General features: G+C 41.5%; 1 protein-coding gene across 2 annotated transcripts in view; it reads left to right on the top strand.

Moving 5' to 3' along the window:
- TBC1D9 (TBC1 domain family member 9) overlaps positions 1-25,424 on the top strand; it is a 52,591-nt gene that overhangs the window by 16,143 nt on the left and 11,024 nt on the right. The window contains exons 2-12 of one of the 2 annotated variants that reach the window (XM_083519866.1): positions 3,718-3,828; positions 6,938-7,056; positions 8,785-9,013; positions 10,859-11,120; positions 12,096-12,303; positions 14,396-14,602; positions 18,749-18,919; positions 20,004-20,154; positions 21,606-21,820; positions 22,633-22,750; positions 23,305-23,590. In XM_083519866.1, coding sequence (XP_083375992.1) covers positions 3,718-3,828; positions 6,938-7,056; positions 8,785-9,013; positions 10,859-11,120; positions 12,096-12,303; positions 14,396-14,602; positions 18,749-18,919; positions 20,004-20,154; positions 21,606-21,820; positions 22,633-22,750; positions 23,305-23,590 — 2,077 coding nt within the window. Of the gene's footprint in view, positions 1-3,717; positions 3,829-6,937; positions 7,057-8,784; positions 9,014-10,858; positions 11,121-12,095; positions 12,304-14,395; positions 14,603-18,709; positions 18,920-20,003; positions 20,155-21,605; positions 21,821-22,632; positions 22,751-23,304; positions 23,591-25,424 lie in introns of both variants that reach the window. The other variant, XM_083519865.1, reaches the window with a different exon arrangement.

Raw genomic sequence — 25,424 nt, 5'->3', positions numbered from 1 at the left:
ATAAAATAAAATTGCATGACATGAAGTATTCCTATCTCAGGGGGAGAGAAAGCAGTTGTTTCTGTTAAAATGTCACTTGGGAAAGAAGTATGATGTAATATTTAAAGGCTCAAGTCTTGATAGCTTTTCCTAAAGTCTAGCAGATTTGTAGTCCAAGCCTTGCTTTCGTTCTCAGTGTGAAAGGAAACAGTTGGGTTTCTGCTGTGGCAGATCAGGCTGTTAATGAAGAAATCTTCACTTTTGGAATTTGGCTAGTATTCAATGCAGTTCGTACCTAATTACAACGTGTTGAGCATTGTCTCTTTGGAGAGCTGTTACTTGAGAAGATTACCAACAAGCTAAAAGTTGCATCTTCATTATTGAAGTTCCCAGTTGTGATTAACCTTATTGCATGAAATTGTAATGTCCCTAGCCTTTGGAGCACTTCTCTAGTGGAAACACTGTTGCAATGGAAGTATTTTTTTAAAAAATTGTGTTCGTTGCGGGTTGGGGGGCTGATAGTTCAAAAGAATCATTAAGTCTGCAAGTCATTAAGATAAGAAAGAAACAGTGCATGCACATTTTCATCCTTGCATCCTATTCAGTTTCTCAGTTCTTGCATCAAATGGACAGTATGGCTGTAGTTGCGAAGTTACTTGGTTGGTCAGTCTGTTGTTCCCTGCTCCTTAGCTAAAAAGGCTCCCAGTGTGGCTTACATATAATAAATGAAAGCAAGACAGCCCCTGCCCACAAGCTTTCAATCTAAAAAACACAGCACGCAAAAAGTAAGGGACAGGGAAGGAAGAGGGAAAAAGCAAACTTGGGTGCCAATTCCTAAAATTGTAACTCAGGGGCAGGTGGTGGCTGATGGAGTTGGTCTTTTGGCAAAGCTGAACCCTGCTTCCCATCTCAGGCAGTTCAATGGAATGGAATATATCTCTTCTGAATTTATTTATTTTTAAGTGTCCACATGTTCTGGAAAGTCTCTGATGCTATATTTCTTCTTTCCCACCAGTGTTTATAAGAGGTCATCTTTTTCGGTAGCATACAGCTCCATATCATCTCTTTCCATTGGTCTGGAGATGACAACATATCTATTTCCCATGCTTTTGCCAGCAGCATATATGCTGTAGTTAATATTGGCATGACTCATGCTATATGTTCCTTCCTGAGTTGACCTTTTATTGCTCCCAATAACACAACACAAAGTTTTAACTGAATCAAATATCCAGAAATATCTTACTCCCTGCACTATCTGTAATCTTTTCAATTTTTTTAACCTGAGGCCATTCCCACCAAATGTGGGCAAATGTCCCACATTTGCATCTTAGCATGCATCAGGCATATTTAGATATATTATGGCTATTCTGTACAGTATTTTATTAAAAGCATTTCCTTGAATTCCTAGAATTTTTTCTTTGTTGCGGGGGCACGCTTATCTGAACAACAACAACAACAACAACAACAACAACATATTTCTGTCCCTCTGGTAATCTGTTATGCAACATATGAACATCGAATATTGAGCCGTGTTGCAAATGCAGCAAGCCTGTAGTCTTTAGAATGGTAATATGACTTTTGAGGTTTAGTGTCTCTCAAGGTGATGTGACCCCATATCCCCATTGGGCTGCAAAGGGATCTATGCATCACTAGCACATAACTGTACATGTGTTTTTGGTTTGCCAAGCTACAGTAGCCTTGGTTGAAAGAAATAGGGACCTCACTTGAGTAAAAGTCATAAGAACCACAACATAAACCATTGTGGATTTTGTTGTTGCTCTTGTTGGTTCTACTGACCTCCTATGAATTATCAGCGGGTCTCTGACAGAGACTTGACTCCAAAGCTGACACATTATGGTGGCAAGTATGACCACTTTTCCAGGAAGCATAATACAGTACTGTGTATGATTGGATTTAACTCTTGAATGTAGCAATATATGTAGCTGAATAGTTCTTCAATCAGTCTAAAAGCGACAAATAATTAGGGAATATCAAACTTCTGTGATCCACAACCTGTTTTCCTCAAAATTAGAAAGTTTGCAAACTATTGTACTCAAATCATGAAATAATGCTGTTTTAAAAATCTCATTCAGTTTTGAACTTTCATCAGTTCCACTGTAAGGTATGCACTGCCCTATGCCAAGAATTCCATGGTAACTGTGATGCCTTGCAGTGGTGCCATTTGATGAATAGAAAAACCTGACTGTTCCTAGCATGCAACTGCATGTGATATGGTTTTCAAAACTTTAAATGTGTTTACCTAAGCACCAATAAAGTAGTGTTTGGAGTAAATTGTGTATTTCCAGTTGAACCTAGTATATTAAATCTCTGATGTCGTACGTTTACATGTGTTGGACATATTTCATGGTAAGGTATGTTTCATTCATAAAGGTTAACCAGGCATCACTGGGGGGGGGTGAAATATCCAGGGTTCTGGAAATAGGTTGTGGAGGCCTTGAAACAGAAGCAGATTTGAATTTCTCACACCAAAAGAAACCCACATTTTTAAGATCCTCTCATGGAAGAAATTTGCAATAATTAAATTTCACCCCCTAAAATGGTATTCCTTGCTATGGGGTGTCAGATAGCTGCTGCACCTGCTACTCCTTCCTCTCCCTCTCCCAGGACGATGTCTACAAAGGCATATTGCAAAGGTCTCAGACAGTCCTGAGTTGAAACATCCCTCCCTCGTCCTGTGCCCAACTGTGCTAAGGCTGCCTCTGATGCTGATTCCTCTGCAGAGAATACGCATCAGAGGAAGAGCTGGTTCTTGAATACATTTTCAGCTTGACAAGAAAATGTTTGGGAAAGCGCTCACTGAAGCATTTTCTTCATGCACAACAAAGGCTGAAGAAGGGACAAGCAAGGTCAATGTCTCAAATTATGCTCAATTATTTATTACACTGTGCTCTTATACGAACAGAGTGTAGTTCAATATGTTAACGCCGCACAGGCTACACCTCCCTCTTATTGACTGAGACTAAAAACAAAAGGAGGGTAGAGGGCTAATGGGTATGAATAGAGGAGTGGAGAGATTACTTACTCCTGGCCAAAGGACTATGAACAGATGCATTTCCAGAGGAGAGAGAGATCAACCGAGTGCCTACTAAATGTTTCATTTTAATTACGTGGAGAAATTTCTAATGCTGGTTTGCACTCTGTAGTAACTGGAATGTGGCTATGTCTCTGTGTTGGTGGCGGTCTTTAAAAACATTATTTTGAGCTATAAGGAAAATCCCAAATGTGAACCAGGATGTGGCGAGGCATGGCTATCTCCCAAGTTAGAAGGCTGAGGAATGACCTGTGACTAGTTAACCGTTCAGATTATGCATGGCCCGAAAGGTTTTGTGATGACTGGGTAAAATTGTGACAGGTCAAACAAAGAGCGGATCTAAAGAATTGTGAATAGAAGAAGTAAGTTAGCTACCACTGCTGTTAAGCACTTGTTTAAGCCCTAGGAGAAGAGTTCATTCAGTCAGTGACCTGGTTACCTATATAAACTTGCCTTTCATGCTGATTCTCTTTTTAATTTTGTCTCTTTTAAATTGCTCAGATTAGCACTTTAGTTTCACATCACCCAATCTAAGGCCGACAATCTAGTCACTATCTTCAGGCTCTCAGACATTAAATATATCTTTCTTATCTGTTTGGGGTTTTTTAAAATCTGGGCTGGAATGTACTGTTAAGTTCATGTATCCAGCAGTACTGTTCACCACTGAATTCCTTTCCCCCCTCTAGGTCTTCTTGTGGGAACTCTTGATGTTGTGCTGGATTCAAGTGCAAGGGTAGCGCCATATCGAATTCTTTACCAGGCTCCGGACTCTATGATATATTGGACAATTGCCTGTGGTAAGTATTTTAACAGTGGCTAAAATTACCAGTTTCTTAGAGGACTGGATGTTCCATGTAGCTCGTAGGAGTACTGAATTGCATACTGTCATGATGACAGGCATCCCCTCACTTACATGGGGCCCCCACATGAATAAGTGAAATGACATAAAGTGGGGAGCACCCTACTTTAATAGGGAGGGTCCGCAGAGAGGAGAGAGAGAAAGAAAGAAAGAGATGCATGTGTGCCGCTGGGGCTGTTGCCTGGAAGTCGCTAAAGGCCGCTACCTAGCCTGTCCCAAGCCTTCTCTTGATCGGAGCCCTGAATGGCGCGCCTTCCATCCTTTCCAGGAAGGAAGACCAATTTATTTATTTATTTTGCAGTGACCCATATAAACGTCTTCTGTGAGTGGAAGACGTGTAAATGAGGGGGTTGCCTGTACAGTGGTACCTCGGGTTAAGAACTTTATTCGTTCTGGAGGTCCGTTCTTAACCTGAAACTGTTCTTAACCTGAAGCACCACTTTAGCTAATGGGGCCTCCTGCTGCCACCGCCACGCAATTTCTGTTCTCATCCTGAAGCAAAGTTCTTAACCCGAGATACTATTTCTGGGTTAGCAGAGTCTGTAACCTGAAGCGTCTGTAACTTGAGGTATCACTATACTGTGTGATGACATCGTACTTGAGTAGCAGGTCATTTATGAGATCCAGGCTCTGAAATGCTAAAAAGTTACGCTATTTTCCATTTAATCTTCTGTAACTATCAGACCAGGCGATTAACCCCATCAAACTTTTGTCTATAATATGACATTGCTGTTACTGGATTTTATCCAGATTTACTCATGCTTAGATTACACGAATTGAAAGCAGTGGGTACAAATTAGTTGTGACTAAACCCCATTGATTTGTATAAGTGTACTCAAAGCACGGTTGAGTCTGGATCCAACCCATTGTGTTGCATTGTAGCCTGTTGTAATCTAGTGAGATTATATTGAGCAGTGGCTGTGGTCTATTGTAGATGTAATACTGTCAAACTCTTAAGACACTTAAGAACAGGATACCAAGCTGTGTACAGATACTGTTCCCACATTTCCTCTCTTATATGGAATTTTTTGCTCCCTTTCCTTGTAAGCATTGACTATGACAAGAGTAATAAACTCTGGCTAGTATTAGCTATTTTGACATTGTTGCAGTTTTATGTAACGATCAGCGCCCATTGGGGGTGATCAGCATGGCAATCAGCACCTATTGGGGGCCATTGGTGTGGTGATCAGTGCCTGGAGGGCAGGGCAGCGATCCACCCAGGGGGATTTTGTCACCCCCCTCAGGGATGACACCTGGGGCCGACTGCTCCCACCGCCCCCCTTCCTACGCCCCCCTGTGTGCAGGTACAGGTGGGCCACACTTTTCATTAAATAATGTGTCTCTTACATTCCTTTTATGAAAATATATTTGAGTGCCCTAATTGTCTTTCCCGTAACAGAATTGCTAGTGGAAAGAAAGGAACAAAGCTGAGAAATATTAGTATTTTTCTTTTTTGGAAAAAATACATTCCTGTTTCAGAATAAATAAAATTCCTGAGAATAGCAAGCAGGAACAACAACAGCAACAACAAAAAGTTTTGAAGTGTGACAGCAGTTGTATCCATATTTAGAAACAGTGAATAGTAACCTCAGCTTTAATAATCCATATATAAAAAATAATTCAGACGATGACTACAGATACTGTGATGGTAATGGCATGGTAACTCTGCATTTTATTGCTCCACAGGAGGCAAGACATCATCATTTTGCATCTCTCTGGCGATTTTAAGTGCATTACCTATACGTTGTGTTATGGCTCTTTTGTAGGTGTGTAAAAAGCCATGGAAAGAATAACTCGGTCTTTAAAGCCACATCCGGAGTTATAACAATACAATTTCATGCAGTAATTGCAAGCAAAGCCCAACATGATGATCACATATGGGCCTTTGCTGCCGCTGTTTAAATTATGTAGGCTCTCAGAAATGATTTGTGTTGAAAAGGCAGAGCAGAAATGCCAGGCCTCCCTGGAAGCTGCAGAGAATGATCTCATTCCTCATCAGCCGAGCTGGGCTGGAGATAAGCTTATGCTTGCAATTCCCAGGAAATCATTTCACTACTGTGTTAGCTTTCTAATTTTGTGGCTAGGAAATAATTGATTTCCACATACCTATGCCTTCCTGGCACTGTTGGAGCAAGCTCTTGAGTGATTTATATAATATGTACTGTATAACTTCTATTCATTCAGGAGTTCAGCGTAATCTATGGGCATAATTCTGTTGACATGAATCACTTAAATCCCATTGATTATAATAGGAGGGAGTTAAGCCTACCTTCCTAGTAAGTCCACAAATTATTTTAGCCTTTGGGGGGCTAGCAGAGGATGGACTATGAGCTTTCTCCCTCCCCTAGCAGTACACTGTATTTTACCTAAGAACAAGCCAGGATCACACTATGGTTTCATTTCCTGCCTTGTTTGGAAAGTATAGGCAAACTACACATCCTAAAGTTCAGACCTCATGAGGAACCGTGTTTTGTTTAAGATGGGAAGTGAAAACTTAGCAAGGCATGCTAAGGAGGGGAGGGAATGGACGGTTAAGTCCAGTCAAAGGCGAATATGGGGTTGTGATGTGACAGAAGCCAGAGCGCATGGAAATGCCATTTTCCTTCCCGCCCCAGCGGTACTTATTTATCTGCTTGCACTGGTATGCTTTCAAACTGCTAGGTCGGCAGGAGCTGGGGCAGAGCAATGGGAGCTTACCCCGTTGCAGGGATTCAAACTGCTGACATTCTGATCAGCAAACCCAAGAGGCTCAGTGGTTTAGACCACAGTGCTACCCACTGCCCTAAGAACTATGTCATGTTCATATGGCAGGATACCATGGCTTCTTGTTACAACTGAAGTGGGCCGTGGTGTTCTGTTGAATTAAATTACTCTTCTGTACTGGTTTGCTTTAAAATGCACAGTATTCTCTCTGTTGGGTTTGTTTTGGTTTGGTTATCCAATAAACATACTGTTGCACACCTATCCATAAATATATTTATTTATTTTTGCTTTATGATGGTCAAATTCCAGACATAATCTAGCAATTTATCCTGTTCTTGTCTTAGGTTGTTCAAGGAAAGAAATAACTGAGCACTGGGAATGGCTTGAACAGAATTTACTACAAACTCTTTCGATCTTTGAAAATGAAAATGACATAAACACATTTGTCAAAGGAAAAATACAGGTAGTGTGTACATATATTGTCAGCACAGTTAATTATCCTCATGACCAGGAAAAAACTATTATGCAAGCTTGTCCTTTATACTTGATTTGCTGGTTTGTGTACTTCTCTGTTTTGGTAAGCACAGATTCCAGTGAGCTTCATTATTTGGTTTGAGGAAGCAGGCATCAGTGTAAACAGACACATTGGTATTATCAAGTTGCATAGATAAGGGTGAGATCACATAACTATCTTCAGGTTTAGCAATCGACTTATGCTAGCCACGTGGAATTTCAGAATTTTTATCTTGTAACAGCAGAACACCTCCCCATCAACACATCACTCTTTTTTTCTTTTTAATCTTTTGCAATCAGTTTACCAAAACAGGTTTACCATGTGGCTTGGGATGCTATTGTTTGAGAGGGAGTAAGGCCAGGTCCTTTCTTAGCAGAGAATAACTAGTTTGTTTGGTAGTTTGGGAAATCCATATGGCCAAGATCTAATCTCTTGAGATGCCCTGTGTAGGTTAGATTTAACAATTAAGGTTTTGTCTTGCAGCACTCTCCTCTTTGTTGCTTTGGTAACTTAGAATAGCAAAGAGTCTTGTGATACCTTAAAGGCTAAAACTGATAACACGGCAACACAGCTGAAATGACAAAAGCTTTTGTTTGTCTATAATATGCCACCAGAGTTATTGTTTTTGTTGCAACAAACTAGCATGGCCACTCCTCTGGAAATTGGTTTTTTTTTAAAAAAAATATTTTTTATTAAGTTTTCCAATTAACAATCCAATCATATCACATTAATTATTCCAAATTATACCAATATATATCATAAAGTCCAAATATTTTGCCAAATGATATATTTTTGTTGGGGGTTCCCATGCTTCGAGTTCAGTAAGGGTCCAGTCATCTCATATTTCTGCTGCTTTTAGTGTTCCCCAGTCCCATCTTTCAATCTTCTTGTTGTTATCCTTTTTCTTCTTAATAGCCAGTTGTTTCCACAGGCGAGTTAAAGTAAGCAATATTATGCTTCTGTGTGAACTTTGTAAGGCTCTCCCTTTTTTTTTAAAGCTCCTCTGGAAATTGTTAGTGTGATTTATGTGCATCCTGTGGTTTCTGAAGGCAATAGAAGAGCCTTTCCCAACCTTGGGCCCCCAGACTTTCTTGGACTGCCATCACCCCTCACCACTGGCCTGATGAGAGGTGTAGTCCAACAACAGCCAGAAAGACTCCAATGGAACATATGGACCAGGGGTCTGGCCTTGCAGAAATTGCTGGACTACAGCAGTGGCAGACTTTGGGCTTTCAAATTTCAGCAGCACCCTGTGCAATGCCAAAATTCAGTGCCCCCCACCTCTTGCTTACTGTTTTACACCATTGTTGTAGTATCCTCTCGGCTCAGCGCCCATTGCAGGAAAACTGGTCATGCTTTCCTAAATCCACCTCTAACTTCTGCTCTCATTATCCTTGACCATTAGCCATGCTGGCTGGGGCCTATGGGATTTCCAACCCAACAATATCTGAACGGCTATGGATTCCCCAACCCTGATGCAGACTCATCTTGTCATTCTGCTAATTTGACTACAGCCCCACGTCTTTGCAGTATGCCAGTTGGGTTGCGTACTGAAAATATGTTCTCTTCCTCTCCCCAAACCTTTTCTTTTTTTAAATGCTGGAATTTTGAACTCCATAATAGCACACATATATTTTGGGGGGAAGCCAAACTGTCCTGTCTGATCTTCTGCTTTAGGGCATCATTGCAGAATTTAACAAAATTAATGGTATCAAGGAGGATGACGACACTGAAAAATTTAAGGAAGCCATAGTGAAATTCCACAAACTGTTTGGGATGCCGGAGGAAGAGAAGCTGGTGAATTACTACTCCTGCAGTTACTGGAAAGGGAAGGTGCCTCGTCAGGGCTGGATGTATCTCAGCATTAACCACCTCTGCTTTTATTCCTTCCTCATGGGACGGGAAGGTATGAATGAGAGACTTCGGTTTCTATTAATCTTTGTGTGTGTGTTTTGAAGTTGGTGGTTTAGAACGATACACATAGTCATTGTTTGTGGACTTGATGTAGTACAGGAACTGGTGACAGCACATGGATCACTAAACTATGTTTTATCCTTCTAGTTAGAGTTGCCTGTTGATTTTAAGTGTCACTTATGTGGAGACGTGGAACATTCTGGCTTTAGGCTTGGTGTTACGGTGGCAATATATGATGCCCAAGAAGTATGGCGAGGGGGCAAAGTGTCCCTTCCAAAAGCTGACCATGTTGAAGAAAGCCTGCAGTCACATCCTCATGGATGTCGAGCAGAGGGAAAAGTGGCCTGATGGTCTGAAGTGGCTGTGCTTAATCCTTATTTGAATGAGTTTTCATTGCTCAGGTTTAAGAAACAGACACTGGGTGATGTATTTGTCAAGGAGTGGAAGCAATATATAAGCAGTGATTACGGACAAAAGAGCTAAATCGTATACAATTGAGTTTGTTCATAAACAATTTTAGTTTCTGCCTCAGGGCAGTTGGTGATAACTCAGGCACACACACATTCACTGAACCTTCACCATTTGTGTGGTCACTCTCTATAAGATGTTTACAGCTTTATACTGCAGAGCTATCTGATTAATGGCACCTTGCCTGACAAGCAATTGGCTCATCAACATCCTACTGCCAGGATAATTACAGACATTCTTACTTCCTGAATCCATCATGAGATTCACAGCAGTGGGGAACCTGTGGACTTAACATGTTGTTCGATTCAAAATTCCCAGCCGCAGACAGCATGCCCAGTGGTCAGGGATGATGGGAGCTGGGAGTCCATACACACCTGGAGGGCCTCAGGTTCCCCATTCCTGTCCTATAGTGTGTTGTGGTGTTTTTGCCTATAGTGGATTAAGTTACTGCATGGAGCCCTAGTACTAATTTATTGTATGTCTCATATTTGTTTTTCCTATTCCAACACTCTGGACTGATTAGAAGGAGGTTTCATTCTAGTGTACATTGTGTGTAGGGACAGCTGGCTGATATGAGAACATAAGCACATATTGCTCTTTCTGTAGTCCGGACCGATGCCTCCAGGAAGCTTACAAGCAAGGCATGAATGGGATAGCCAGTTCCTCTTGCTTGTGCACAGCAACCTGGCATTCAGTGGTTATAATGCTTTTGTACTTGGTTCCAGTTAACTATATTGACTATTAATTGTAGAGAGCCTGATTTTCTTTGAGCTTGGGCTAGTTCACTTTTATATGGGGTGAAGCACAGCAAGCCCAAACAAAGCAGCAGGCTCTTGCTCTCTCCCTCTTATCCTCCCTAGAAGGAGGAATTGCTAAGTTGACTTCCATTTTCAAAGGATCTCAGCCTTAGAATGATGTGTGAACCAACCAAAGCTGGTTAGTTGTACAAGCTAGTCGAACAGTCCTGTTTGTTCACCCATAGCTTGAAGTTGGCTTGTTTGCAAACTAAACATTGGTTGTGTAGAATTTTGCTTTTTTAAAAAATGAGATTATTTGAAACTGAAAGTATGCATGGCAGAATTCTTAATTATTGTTGTGTTTCTGACAAAATGGACCCACTAGCACCAAGTGCAGCACTGTACTGAGGCTATAGTCCTAAACACAATTAAAATGGGGGGGGGGGGGACCGGACCACTGAAAGCAGTGACACTTACTTCTGCATAAACATGCACTGTAGAGCCCTGAAACAAGATAATGGTAGAAGTGCATAGGGTTGTTAAAACGCTTGCTGTTTTATCACCAGTGGTTTTTGGATTTGAAAATGTTGAAAGGTCTTGTTCTCTGCTTACTCTTGATTTCTTTTCATTAGCCAAGCTAGTCATCCGGTGGGTTGACATCACCCAGCTTGAGAAGAATGCGACTCTGCTTTTACCTGATGTGATCAAAGTTAGCACAAGGTCCAGTCAGCATTTCTTTTCAGTCTTCCTCAACATCAACGAAACTTTTAAGCTAATGGAACAACTTGCCAACATAGCCATGAGACAGCTCTTGGACAATGAAGGCTTTGAGCAAGACAGGTCATTGCCCAGACTTAAAAAGAAGTCCCCCAAAAAAGTATCTGCACTAAAACGGTAGGTTTCAAAGTCACTATATTCACATATATCCCTGTATTTCAAAGCTCTGTATACAATAATAGCCCTGTCAAAATAACAGCATTCTACAATGGACTGTTATAGGCCCTTTGACCTTAGCAGAATGTAGTTAGAATTAAGCATGTAAAGACTGAAGCTGTTTGAAATGGAGACTAAGGACTGGTGCACAAGGTAAGGGCCTTTTTCTATAGTAGCACCCTAACTTTGGAATGCTCTCCCCAGAAAGAGGCATATCAGGTGCTGACACTACAAGCTTTTTTTTACCAGATGAAAACCTTCCAGGTGTTTTAAACACCTCCTGAACTTTCTTGAAGCTGGGGAAAGCCCTCCTCACCCAGCAAAGAAAACCAGTGGGCACCTGGAGGAAGAATGGAAGGCTTCATCCTTCATCCAGTGACTTCTTACATTTCCATGCTGGCCTCTTCCTGTGCATCCAGTATAGAAAAGAAAAGGGCTTGTGGTGGAGAGAAGGAGCAGGCCTTCCATCCAATGGCAGTCCTCTTTGTTTATATGCACAGGAGGCAAAGCTTCATCCTGCATGGAAGTGCATTGACACAATAAATAAGGAGGAGGAGTAGAAGGAATGCAGGGAATGCTCTGTTCTTCCTCCACCAACCTGCAGTCTTGCAACATTTTTTATTAGCCTGCTTTTTACTCATAAGGGTAAATAAAGAGAGCCAGCTGTCCTCTTATAAGTAAAAAGCAGACAAATATTGCAGGCTAGTGATTTTTGTGGTGTAATTTATAAGGCTGTCAGAAAGCATGAATATAAATGAAGCATACAAACATCAGCACTGCAATGACAGATTTCTCCCATAGAATATCATTTCCTGGTGTTTTATTTGTGCTTGTGCAGAATTAATTTACAATGTACATTTATCTAATCTGTTGAAGACATACGCATGCACATTGAATTTTAATATGAACAACGAAACTTTGAACTGCTCACTTCAGGGATCTTGATGCCAGAGCAAAGAGTGAAAGGTACCGTGCTTTGTTCCGGCTTCCGAAGGACGAAAAGTTAGATGGACATACCGATTGTACCCTCTGGACTCCATTTAACAAAATGCACATCTTGGGTCAGATGTTTGTGTCTACAAATTACATCTGTTTCACTAGCAAGGAAGAAAACCTGTGCAGCCTCATCATCCCTCTACGAGAGGTGGGTATCAAGTCTGGCCATTTTTATTATACCATGTAAGTCAAGTTCGGGGCGTGGGTGGCGCTGTGGGTTAAACCACAGAGCCTAGGACTTGCCGATCAGAAGGTTGGCGGTTCGAATCCCCACAATGCAGTGAGCTCCTGTTGCTCGGTCCCTGCTCCTGCCAACCTAGCAGTTCGAAAGCACGTCAAAGTGCAAGTACGCAAATAGGTACCACTCCAGCAGGAAGGTAAACGGCGTTTCCATGTGCTGCTCTGGTTCACCAGAAGTGGCTTAGTCATGCTGGCCACATGACCCGGAAGCTGCACGCCAGCTCCCTCGACCAATAAAGCGAGATGAGCGCCACAACCCCAGAGTCGGCCACGACTGGACCTCATGGTCAGGGGTCCCTTTACCTTACCTAAAGTCAAGTTCACGGGCTCCTTAGCTTCCAAGGAGCATCTCAGCAATGAACTCCATTGCTTGCTTAGTATAATTTACAACAAACTGACACTGTCTCTGCATTAGGATCCCTCCATTTCTGGTCCTGTTAATATTATTATTATTAGTAGTAGTAGTGTAAGTCATACATAAAAAGGACCTGTTGGGAAGTTTGCTGGGAATTGCAAGTGGGGAGAGTGTTGTTGTGTTCAGGTCCTGTTTGTGAACTTCTCATAGACATCTGGCCGGCCACTGTGAGAACAGGATGCTGGACTAGTTGGGTCATTGGCCTGATCAAGGGCTACTTTCATGTTCTTAGGAAGGACTATTAAAACACTTTCCCTTTTAATTGGAAATATGCATTGTTAATGTGGCTCTCTTGCATTATGAACAGATCTATAGCTTATATAAAGGAAGTAAGAACCTGGCTGGGAGAAGTATTAAGACAATATCATTTAAGTAACTGAGACATAGCTGCTGATATTTCAATACAATTTAATAGGATATGTTAAATGAAAGGGAGGATGGCAACAAATTACCCTTTCTGCTAATGAAACATTAAAACTCTGCAATAATGCTTGGCCATAGATCATTAAAATAAAAAACCCTGCAAACTGAAACTAAAGCCTCTGGACATTGAAACTCCTATTATCCTGAAGTGCCTAATGCAATTTTTATTGCTTCTGATAAGCTATCTAGAAGCAGTGGTTTAAAGCTTTTTAAAACTTTTCTTCATGGTCTTCAGAAGGGTCTTTGAGCATACTGCTTTCATTTCTAACTAATGCACTGTTCCTGAAATGAAAATCTCACAACTACACAAACACACACACACACACACACACACACAGAGAGAGAGAGAGAGAGAGAGAGAGAGAGAGAGAGAGTTACACAGTTAATTGTATATGAGCCAATGTTAAGACTTAGGAGCAGGACCATATCTCAGAAATAGAACCATATTTCACATACAGAAGGTCCTTGGTTCAGTCCCTCCGATCTCTAGTTAAAAGTGTTCAAGCAGCAGATGATAATGAGAGACCGTGTAGAATCATTGCCATTCAGGATAGGCAATATTGGTTTAAAGAGAGAAATTCTCTGACCTGGTATTAGGCAGTTTTCTATATTCCTGGCATTAGCACAGTTTGGGGCAAGAGACTGTCACTAAATGAGACAACCTGTCTCCATACTACTCTTAGATTTCTGCTACCACCTTGCACCTTGCTTTTGCTCTGGCCAGTTTTGTTCTGAAATGCAGATTTCCTAAATGTCTGAAACATCATCGAATTGCTAAATCGCAGTAGCGCTCTTTTCGAGGGATATTTACTCACTTCTTTGCTGAATAACAAAATGTTATAGCTCTCAGAGTTCCTGGAAGAAAATTGTACCTCTTCCCTTAAGCCCTCATCCTTAGGTGCCTCTGGTAGACCTGCTCAGACTGATAGATCTCATAGATTATTTAGTCTTATATCATAAGACTGTGATCCTTGTGCAGCTCCAGAAGTGTGCAGAAATGGATACATGGAAAAGCCATAAGATATTCAGCTTCACTGCTGTGAGGGTGCCTTAGAAAATGATTAGATAATCCAATTGTATTTAAGATTGTGCCATTGCCAGATGTTGTTGGAATATGACCAATTTGTATGTGTGTATTTTCTTTTGCCCTCCTCTCCCTTAGGTGACTATTGTAGAAAAGGCTGACAGCTCTAGTGTATTACCTAGCCCATTGTCTATTAGCACCAAAAATCGAATGACATTTCTCTTTGCCAATTTAAAAGACAGAGACTTTCTGGTTCAGAGAATTTCTGATTTTCTCCAGCAAACTACTTCCAAAATATACTCTGAAAAAGAGATTTCTGGCAGTTACAACAGCTCAGATGATGAGGTGAGTAGATGTCGTCAATGTCAGGAAGTATTCAGTTAATTTCAGATTAGTAAAATTATATAATTTCAAGTAGCTGCTCCCAAGTAATAAATTCTGTGTAAAGATTCCTTTTTGCAGAACTCCATTGCCATTAGGTTGTTTTGATCTTCTTAATAAATTGCTGAGCCAAACATTTAGGTAGGCATATGGTTAAACCCTTTCATGCCCATCTTTCATCTAAGAATGCACATCAACCATTGACTGTTTGGAAATGCTTTCATATCAGTCTTTTCCTGGACATGTAAAAATTGCACATTGGGCAGAAGGCTGCTGCTGCATTCTGATAGTGTAGGGTGTAATATTGTGTATTATGTACTTCCCTGAAAATCTTATGTTGGCTTTTAAGAACATGTATGATCAAGGTTTTGTGGGAATGAAAGCTGCTTGGACATAATAAATGCCCTCTGAAAGCATAATGGCACCTCTGATAGCTGCATCCACAAAGCAGTTATGGGGATATCTATGGAAATATATGCTAGTCCATATGATAGAGGGCATAGTCTGCACAGAAAAAAGTATTTACACCATGTTATCTACTTGCCACACAGTTGCCCTGTGACTTGCATGTATCAGAGGTGCCCGTTCACTGCATCAAAAGCCTTTTCCATACCACAAAACTTATAAATGAGTGGTGTCAGGGCTCCTAAAGTTATGCTTTGACTCAGAACCCCTGTTCCCTAATACAAGAGGGTTTGGAGACGAGCTGTGGCTACATTCAAGTAATGAAAAGAAGATCTTTGCCCATAATTAGAGGCACTATCCTGTTGTTTCACATTTTCTTGAAATCTGAAACAGATATCAGGATTGAGCTCAAATCAACCGGGGTTGAATATTTGTTTCTGCACTTCTCATGTAGTGCTGAAGGGCTATGTCAGCAATATGGGGACAGCCTGTTTTAGCATGTCTTAATATCTCCCCCCCCCTCAAAAAAGAAGAAAAGACTGCTTAGCTGATCACATTGGCCCAATTTGGCCAAATCATGGAGCTTCAAGTTCATAGCAGTGGTGGTGGGAGTGGTAGCACTATAGCTTACCTGGACAGGGCTGGGGGCAGGATGATGGCCTGCTCAGCTTTGTGCAGATGCAACAGTGCAACTAATTTAGCACTCCTGGTGCTACATCTGAACAGCCCCAACCTTACCTAGCCATGCCAAGGTAAGCTGTAGCAAGGCCAGTGTTGGGAGGGTGGCTCTATGGCTCTGCCTCACCATACTGACCATTAGTGCTTTGCATACTTTGGTTCCCTCAATTATAAGATTGCTTGGGTGTGTGGGAACCAAAAAACACACAGGCCAAATACTTGGGTGCATAACTACAACCTGTGGTTTGGTGTTGCATCGTAAACCACGTCTATATGTATATTTGAATTAGACAAAGACACAGTCTGGCGCATGGAGACTGAGTAATCTCATCAGCAACTGTTAACTCTGCATCCCAGAACCTTGGTTTCAAGAAAAACCAAGTATCCTCTAATAAAAGAGGTTATCTGCTTTTAAGGTTAAATGTTGGGAAGGGGAGAGGAAATATTTACCCATATTCAGAAGATATACTCTTGTCTGGAAAGTTGCCTAATGCTGGTGTCAGCAGAATGCCAGCTATTGACTGCTGAATGTATGCCAACTTGGAAATGAAATACAAGGCAGTAAAAACCCAGCAGAAAGTAGCATGATGGAGTGCACATAAAATTGCAGTAATTAATTATAAAAGTAATTTGTTTATATTACAAATGGATTCTAATGAGCTTGGAGAAATGACCAAATGACCAAGACTGAAGATTTTAAGACATAGTGTCTAGCTTGTCAAATCATAAAATTATGGTCAGATTTTTTTTTTTAAGTGGCAACAAGCCATTTAAAAGTTCACCTCTTTGAATCAGATGATTTAGTTAACTGTATTTGTCTTTTGACATGTGCTATTTTTGAGCATGACTGATTTAATAATGGCTGGAAGTATAAATACTTTCACAGTCTTGGAAAGGTCAGTAAGCAGTCAATGGTCCCTCAGTTCCTGCTTTCGGCGCAATATGGTCATGGGGCTTCTTTCAGCTGTGGGTCCAAACAACTTGTGATGCCCTAAGCCAAGTTCCCAAAGGGGTAGCCGTGTTAGGTTGTTGCAGCCAAAACAGCAGAATTTTGTGGTACCTTAAAGACTAACACATGTATCATGGTAAAGGCTTTTCCCACAAACTTTGGCAGACAGGGAAAAGCAGCTAAGACAGTGATGATTTGTGTTAACGCTCAAGTGTATGCAAAATAATTACTTAGATATTCATGAAACACTGTTGATAACAGAAGCATCCTGGCATTGATAAATTAATTCAACACCTGTAGTGGGATTAGAACCTCTTATTTCAATTCAAGCCACAGGTGATAGATTGAACATCTTGAAAGTGCTAATTCAGCAGCTTTTACCCTACCCTGAAATTTCCCATTGAAGTTCCATTGTTTGGTTTATGCTATAATAAATGAGCTAGTCTCTAAGATACCACAAGATGGTTTGTTGTTTTCCCCACATTAAACACAATCCTCCAGGCATGGATGGCAGTAGACTTCATGCACAGTAAGCTTTCATCTGGAACTAGGAAGTCAGAGCGGACACATAAGGGCATTGAAAAGCTAGAGACTTCTCTGTCTCTTTAAACGCTTTTTAAAAAAGTCATTAAAGTCAATTTAACTTAAAACGGCAGTGTTGAAAAGCTGTTCACCATTCTTGCTTGGAGATCTTGTCTCGTTTCTGCTTCCCCTTTATTACCTCCCATACGAATCTGGTTGCAGTTTGGCTTCCATCTTTTATGTTATTAAGGTGATCACTTTCACACTGTCCACAATTGCTAGTAGCACAGAACCATAGTTTACCACTACCTGGATGAGACCCAGCATGCTCCCCTTCCAAGGGATCCTGGGTTATTAAGCTGGCCAATTAAACTAACGAGAGGTTTGTTGCCTTTGATTATTGTTTCATTTTTTAAAACCAGGGTCCCAGGTTCACTCAGACTCATTCTGGCTCATCCACATAGAGCTAAATCACAGATTAGTGCAGCATGTGAATACAGCTACTGTCCCAGAGACAGAATCTGACAGACATGCATGGCAGTGCATCCACTGAATTGCCAGACTGCTAACAGGAGGATATGATTACAGTAGGGCCACAAGAGGCCCACTGCAATATTGCTTCCCCCAACAAGCTGAGCATCTCTGATAAGAGAGCTGTTGCACATTTAGTTTGCCCAGTGCTTTTACCAATTAAGTTTCTGGGAGCTGTTATTTATACAAAGCTCCTCTTTAATAATAATAAACCCCGAAGGTGCAAATGTCTTCTGGCAAATCACTGCTCTGACTTTGTGGACCACAGTATGCTTCAGAACTAGCATAATTTTATTGCTCTTCTAAATCAGCTCTTAGATTGCTCCTAGGTACATATTTTTAATAACCTTGCCAGTGGAAGTTCATAAACATATTATGTTGCTCATTGAAAACCTTCCACTTCCATTCAAATAATGTGGTGCGGCATTGGGGTGTGGGATACTATAGAAAACGTTTAAGAAATATTTTATGGAAGGATTGAATGCTTTACTGCTTGGATGCATTTGTTCTCCTTGGAGCTTGTTTCTGTTGTCCGAATGTCAGTCCTGAAATCCACTGCAGTTCCTTTATGATTTTCACAGGAATCCAGCATTGCAGACAACCATGGTGCAGGCTTCTAATTTGAAGGGGTTCAGGCTTCTGACTCGAGGGCCGTGGGTGGAGGTGGGCCATGCCTTTGAGGCTTCATGGCAGAATGCATTTGGCCAAAGTGGATTGTCTGCTGCAGTGCTGCAGTCTGGCTGCCCTTTCCTTTCCCACCCTCTGTAGTTCCAATTACTCGAGCTCAGCACAAAGGCTGGCAGCGGAGAAGGGTAGGCAGTGTGACAGGAGAAGAGGCGCGGGCCAAACTGCTTCCTGACATGTAGCTATTTAAAAACTCAGAAAGCCCTTGTGTGCATCTGCAATTCGCAACTCGGTGGGTACCACTATCCTAGCACCGTGGAAACAAACTGATCCTTGCCCTTTTCCTTCCCGCACCTGAACAGTTCATAAAATTGTGGGGATTTCCCCCCTCCTCCATTCAGGTCTATTCAAGGACAAGCAGCATTCTCTCCTCAAGCCCTCAAAGAAGCCTTAGTTCCGAAGCAGATGGAGAGCGGCAGTTCAACCTGAATGGCAACAGCATCCCAACTGTAACCCAGGCACTAATGACCATGTACCGGAGGCGTTCACCTGAAGAATTCAACCCTAAATTAGTAGGTCACGCCGCCTTCTTCTTCTTCTTTTTAACTCTCATTTGGATTACTGCATTAATTGTTGACAGATGTGAACTATACCTTCCTCATACCAGCAGTGGGTAGGAACAGATGCAGGAGTGGGCAGAGCAAGGTGACTCTTACCTTGGCACAGCAGGTTGCACTCCAGCCATGCCAAAGTGTCACAGGTTGCTACACACACCAGTCATCTTCCATCCAGGTAGGCGAAAGGCGTCATAGCAGCTCAACGGCACATTGTACCCAGGCAAAAGCACTCGTGGTGTTTGGGACGGAGTGGGGCCAAAAAGAGATGCCTAAAAGGCTGCATTTGGCCGCTGGGCCTGAGGTTCCTCTCCACTGACTTAGACCTATTAATTTTCCTTATGGATTCTGTTGTCAACAAGGTGGAGGGAGAGATTGATGTTGTCCAGGGGTGAGGAGCCTCAGGCCCAGAGACCAAATGTAGCCTTCCAGGCCTCTCGCTGGCCCTTGGATCTCTCCACAGGTTCCCCCCCACACACACACACCGCAGCAATATTTTCCTTGAGTGTTTTTGCCTGGCTGAAATGTGTCCTTGAACTCTCATTATTCTCCATCCAGGAAAGCAAAAAGAGCTGAGAAATGGATGTGTGTTTGTGTAGGAAACTCGCCTACTACTGTACAAAGGTGATTTGCACTCCTTGCTCTACCCACTCTTGCCACTAGCCATGCCCGCCATGGGTATGTAGCCCACAGAAGTTTTCCCAGAAGGGAATGTGGCTTTTGGGTGGAAAATGTTCCTTGCCTGCATGTCATTTTAGTGTATTTTGAAATCATCATGTCATAATAGTTAGTGCTTGTAGCTTTTTTGCAAATACATGGGGACGTACATAAATGCTTAGGAGGCGACATCAAGATGAGAAAATGTCATGTTAAAAATGAGTATACTGAGAAAGCTTTGCTGAAAGAGTAGTCTGAACACCACTCCTGATAATAAAATTAAGGATTAAATGACATTTTGGGGGGTGGTTTCTTCTTTTGCATTACAGGATTGTGTTACACAGTATTTTTAGTTCTGTATATTGTACTCTCCATTATTTTTAAGGCAAAAGAATTTTTGAAAGAACAAGCTTGGAAGATTCATTTTGCAGAATATGGCCAAGGCATCTGTATGTATCGGACTGAGAAAACAAGAGACCTTGTGCTGAAAGGTATTCCGGAAAGCATGAGAGGGGAACTCTGGCTACTCCTGTCAGGTGGGTATCAGTAGATAACATTGTTTTATTAATGGTAAGTCAAAGGTTTCCCATATGATCTTTATCCTTCTGTGGAGTTCATTATGTTGGTGCCCTAGTGGACATGTTGGCTGCAGATAAATGGAGATTGACAATTGCAGTCCTAAGTGTGTTTACTTAGAAGAATGTCTCTCTGGAATTTACTTGCTGGTAATGTGTTTAGGATTGTGGCCTAAATTGGTGAGGTATATTTTACCAACCAGTGAAAACGAAATAAGATATTTGGAAGTTCAACTTCTTGGTGGGAAAGCTGGCTTGCTATTCACTGCAGGAAACTCTTTTCCTTTCGGGTCAATCAATAGTGTCTGCCTGGTAGCCCAAAATAATTTTGCTTCAGAAGAAGTGTACAGCAAAGCATATAAAATGGTCCTTCACACTTCTCCTCTGTGATGTAGGCATAGGTGTCAAGTTCCACAAGGAATTTAGTTAACAGCAGGCAGGTGGACTAATTTGTACTTCATTAAATTCCTAGGGATTGACAGATACTTTTTTTAAATTAGAGAGAAATGAACTTACCAGTTAAATCTGTTCTCCTGGGTTGAGAAAAGGAGCAGTGAGAGCTTTGTCCATACACCTGAACAGACACTTCCAATGCCCTACCTTTTTTGCTTTATATGCAGCACCAAGACAGAGAGAGACGGAACGATAGAATTCTCAGTTTGTGCAGCCAATCTGGGGTCAAATGAGGATGTCTTGCTGAAGTGCCCCCAAATCATGGAGCCAGCAGTGAGACTTATAACTCAAAGCAGGCTTTTTGTGGGCTTACATAATAGGCGTGAGAAACTATTAAGGGGATTGCAAATTTCTTATGACCTATTTATAAGTAGCTTACCACAGAACATAAAACTGCATTCTGCTATCTTATTTGAATGAACATTTCCCTTTCTCTCTCTCTCTCTCTCTCTCTCTCTCTCTGTGTGTGTGTGTGTACACAGAAACACAAACACACTTGTTATCTTGGCTGTATTTGGGGTTGTATACAGAATATCTTGGATTTCTCACAGTAGGCTTACCACTAAGACTGCAAAACTTTTCATAGAAGAGGAGGCAGGTGTGTTAACTCACTGTGGTAAACCAAAGGTCTATGACAGTTAACTTGAGCATGGGAGGTTTTGTAAGAATAGGACCTGATTATTGTACTCAGTGGCTGAAATCCAAAGAATCGCTTCAGGCACATTTGAATGGTGAGAGAGGTTTTTTTTAATTATTATTTTAATGGCAAACCCTTATGCCATATCACAGACTTTTGTGAAAACCTTCTTCACTTCAAAAATGATTTGCCAATTAGCACTGCGGGTGGGGGGGCATGTCCTCCTTGGGCATGCACAACTCACTGTGCAGTTGTTTTGGATCCTGGCATATATCTGTAACCTACTTTCTCTTTTGTCAATTTTGCTCTGTTGCATTTTTAGGAGCTATTAATGAAATGGCCACCCACGCTGGCTATTATGAAGACTTGGTGGAGAAGTCTATGGGGAAATACAATCTCGCCACAGAAGAGATTGAGAGGGATTTGCACCGCTCTCTCCCAGAGCATCCTGCATTCCAGAATGAGATGGGTATTGCTGCTCTGAGAAGAGTACTAACTGCTTATGCATTTAGAAATCCAAACATAGGATACTGCCAGGTAATTCAAACTCATTTCATTTTGAAGAACCCAAATTCCTTATCCCTCTATTTATTGTTGCACACAGAGGCCAAACCTTCCATGCACTTATGGTAAATTTTGATCTAGTAGAGTAGGTTGGAAATTTTAAATCTTCCTGGAATTTAACAAGTGGGACTTGCAGCAAAATGTTGCAATATATGCAACAGGAATTCTCCTTTTCAAGGTCCAGCCAAGCAGGGCATTCAACTCTTCTCTTCTCCTCCCACACTTGGTCTTTTCTGGTTTTCATTTCATTTCATTTCCAACTGACACTGCTGAATATACTCAGATGATCATTGGGCTTGTGTGCATCTGGATGTTTAAGATTTTTTTGGGGTGGGGTAGAACTTCTGCAAACCTCAGGGATCCCTTAGCATGCTGATACATCCATCTTGTGGCTACTACAGAACCACCAGCACCCACCACCTGGTTTGCCATTAAAGGGAGTGACTTTGGTTTAAAACTGGTGACTGGTTTAAAACTGCTGTTATGTAGTAACACAGTAGACTACTTCTCCATTTTTAGTCACATACCTTGGACTTTGAAAAGCATGGCCTTTGCCTCTGCACATTTCCAAGGGAATGGGAAACGAGGGAGAAAGAGAGAGAGAGTGTGTGTGATAACTTGTTGACATTGGCCAGGCTGCATGGTTCAACATCTTCGAAAAATACTTTGTGGAATCACTTGCTACTTTCTGAAACTAGGCCCAAATTAGGGCTGTTGTTGATTGACTCTGTTATCTGGACCATTTAACATCTAGTATATGTACTTTTGAATGTATTTTTTTCTAGGCCATGAATATTGTTACATCGGTACTGCTTTTGTATGCAAAGGAAGAGGAAGCATTCTGGCTGCTTGTGGCTTTGTGTGAGCGCATGCTGCCAGATTACTACAACACGAGAGTTGTTGGTATGTCAAAGGAGACTTGTAAGAGCATAATCACTGGGAATTTCAGACCTAATTCTTAAGCTTCCGGAAAGTGAGGTTTGGTCTACCAATGGGGGAAGGATACTTGAATTCATTGATGCTGAATGACATTTGAGTGGCTGGGCTTCTGCCTTGTGTTTTGGAGAACTGCCTTTTATAACTTGTTTCACATCATGTCCAAACATAGCCATTCCCTGTTTTGTTTCTAGTCTATAAAATATATTTTTGTTTTTAGTCTGCAAAAGTCAAAATCAATAAAGACCTTATGTTATTATGATGATCCAGTTAGAGCAATAGGACCCAGAGTAATGGATTTTTGTAATGTTTGTCAGTTGCATGAAGCAGATTCTTTTCAATACATAAACACAATAAGTAAATTAATGTTGAAAGGATGATTCCTGAGTGGCAAGATATTGTAACGTAGTTCAGTGTAAGCTAATTGCAAAATTATTGCACACTGCTTTTCTAGATAGGCTTAAATGCATGTTCTATGAATCAACATTTCATATACGTCAAATACTGATTATGTCTTGCAGGAGCTCTGGTGGATCAAGGTGTCTTTGAAGAGTTAGCTCGAGATTATGTTCCACAATTATATGACTGTATGCAGGACTTGGGGGTCATCTCCACTATATCCCTTTCCTGGTTCCTCACACTCTTCCTCAGTGTAATGCCCTTTGAAAGTGCCGTGGTTGTTGTGGACTGTTTCTTCTATGAAGGCATAAAGGTGATATTCCAGTTGGCACTGGCTGTGCTAGATGCAAATGTTGACAAGTTGCTGAATTGTAAAGATGACGGGGAAGCGATGACAGTGCTTGGAAGGTAAGTTTTGCCTTTGGGAATTTCATCTAGTCCAACTCCCTGCAATGCAGGAATCTCAACATGCAGCGCCCCACCCCACAATCCAATTTGAAACCATACAGGACCCTGCTTAGCTTTTTGCAAATGTGCTAGCAGTTTTATTGTTAACTAGGATGGTTAAATATTTAAATGTTTCCCCACAGCTTCTTCCCAGCACTGTAATTGTTATGCATTAAGTCTAGACTATTTCATTGTAATGTTGAATTTATAAGATACGTATTGAACTGTTTTTTTGCTTTGTTTGAATTTATAATGTCTTACAACAAATTTGCTTTTACGTATTCCAATTGTTATATATGTTGACAGTAAGGTGTTTGGTGTGAGCTACTTTCAGCACAGTTCCATGTGGAAAAGCAGCATATACATAAACTAAGCTTAAAATATCTTGCAGTTGTGACCGTCGTACATAATGCTCTTGCAGCACACCACTCCCCCATTTAAATCAGTAACTTTGCATTGCCAAAAGGGCTTTCCATGTAATAAAGGGAAAGCATAGCCATTAAATGAATAACTTTGACTCATCATGTTCTGTCTCCCTAATTAGCCACTCGCTAGCACTGGAGCAGCTTTGCTCAAGTCTATCCCCCCCCCTTCCCCCCCATCTCTGGCACTATGATTTGATTTCATTAGAAAGAGCTGCCTTGGAGGAGCCACTAACATGATTCAGTGTCACGTAGTACTGACAGTGCTACACTGGCAACAGCACCCAAAGCAAAGTCTTTCCCAGCTCTGTTACTAAGGGCTCATACTGAGAAATCACCCAGGGATCTCATGCATGCAGAGCATATGCATTGCAACTCAGTTATATGGCGCAGTCTCTTGATACAGACAGAACAATAGTCCAAGCAAGCCCATAGAATTTACTAGTCTCAAATGATTTTACTAGCCTGTTGGAATAGCAGCTGCATTTTCATGCTAGGTGTAGAAAATGGGACTTTCCTCCTCTAGCAGCCCACTTGGTTTTCATGCTGGGTTGAGAGGAGGGATGTCGCACTCAGTCCATCCTCCGCTAGCCCACAACATTCACCCTGCATGGCATTCCTGATAGCCTATGGCAGGCATAGGCAAACTTGGCACTCCAGGTGTTTTGGGACTTCAATTCCCATCATCCCTGACCACTGGTCCTGTTAGCTAGGGATCATGGGAGTTGTAGTCCCAAAACATCTGGAGGGCCGAGTTTGCCTATGCCTGGCCTATAGCTACTAGGCTGGTGCTTAAATTCAGGTCTGTCTTATTCAGAGTTTAGTCGCAGGTTATGCTGTTCTCTGGGAAGCGTTTTCTTCCACATGGTTTTCTGTGACTATCCAAAAGCCAGACATCCTACCGCTTGACTTCCATCAACAAGCTCTGCCAACATTATTATTTTCGTTTAGCTAACTGGAAGGGAGCAGCTGGATAGCCTTAGCTGAGTCATTATCTCCCAGTCTCCATCACAAACACAAGGTTGTTTAGTAATTGTCTCCTTTACAGGGTTGATGCTATAATCTGCAGTCATTTGTAGTTCATTCTGAGCTATTTAGGAACATTGGAAGCTGCCTTTATTCCCTCAGACCATTGGTCCATGTAGTTCAGTATTGTCTACCCTGACTCGCAGTGGCTTTTGAGGGCTTCAGGCAGGGGGCATTTCCAGCCCTTACCCGGAGATGCCCATACTAAGCCCTGTTACAAACCCAAACTTGGTGGGTGTGAGTATTTTAAATAAACTTTGGGGAAGAAATGGAATGTACGGTGCTTTTAAGCTTGGATTAATTTTACACACAAAGACGTACCTTACACTGCTTCCATTTGATTCCTT

This window comes from Podarcis liolepis (assembly GCF_965112155.1).
Source record: "Podarcis liolepis genome assembly, chromosome: 9".
Taxonomy (NCBI): domain Eukaryota; kingdom Metazoa; phylum Chordata; class Lepidosauria; order Squamata; family Lacertidae; genus Podarcis; species Podarcis liolepis.
This window is presented reverse-complemented; position numbering and strand designations above follow the sequence as displayed.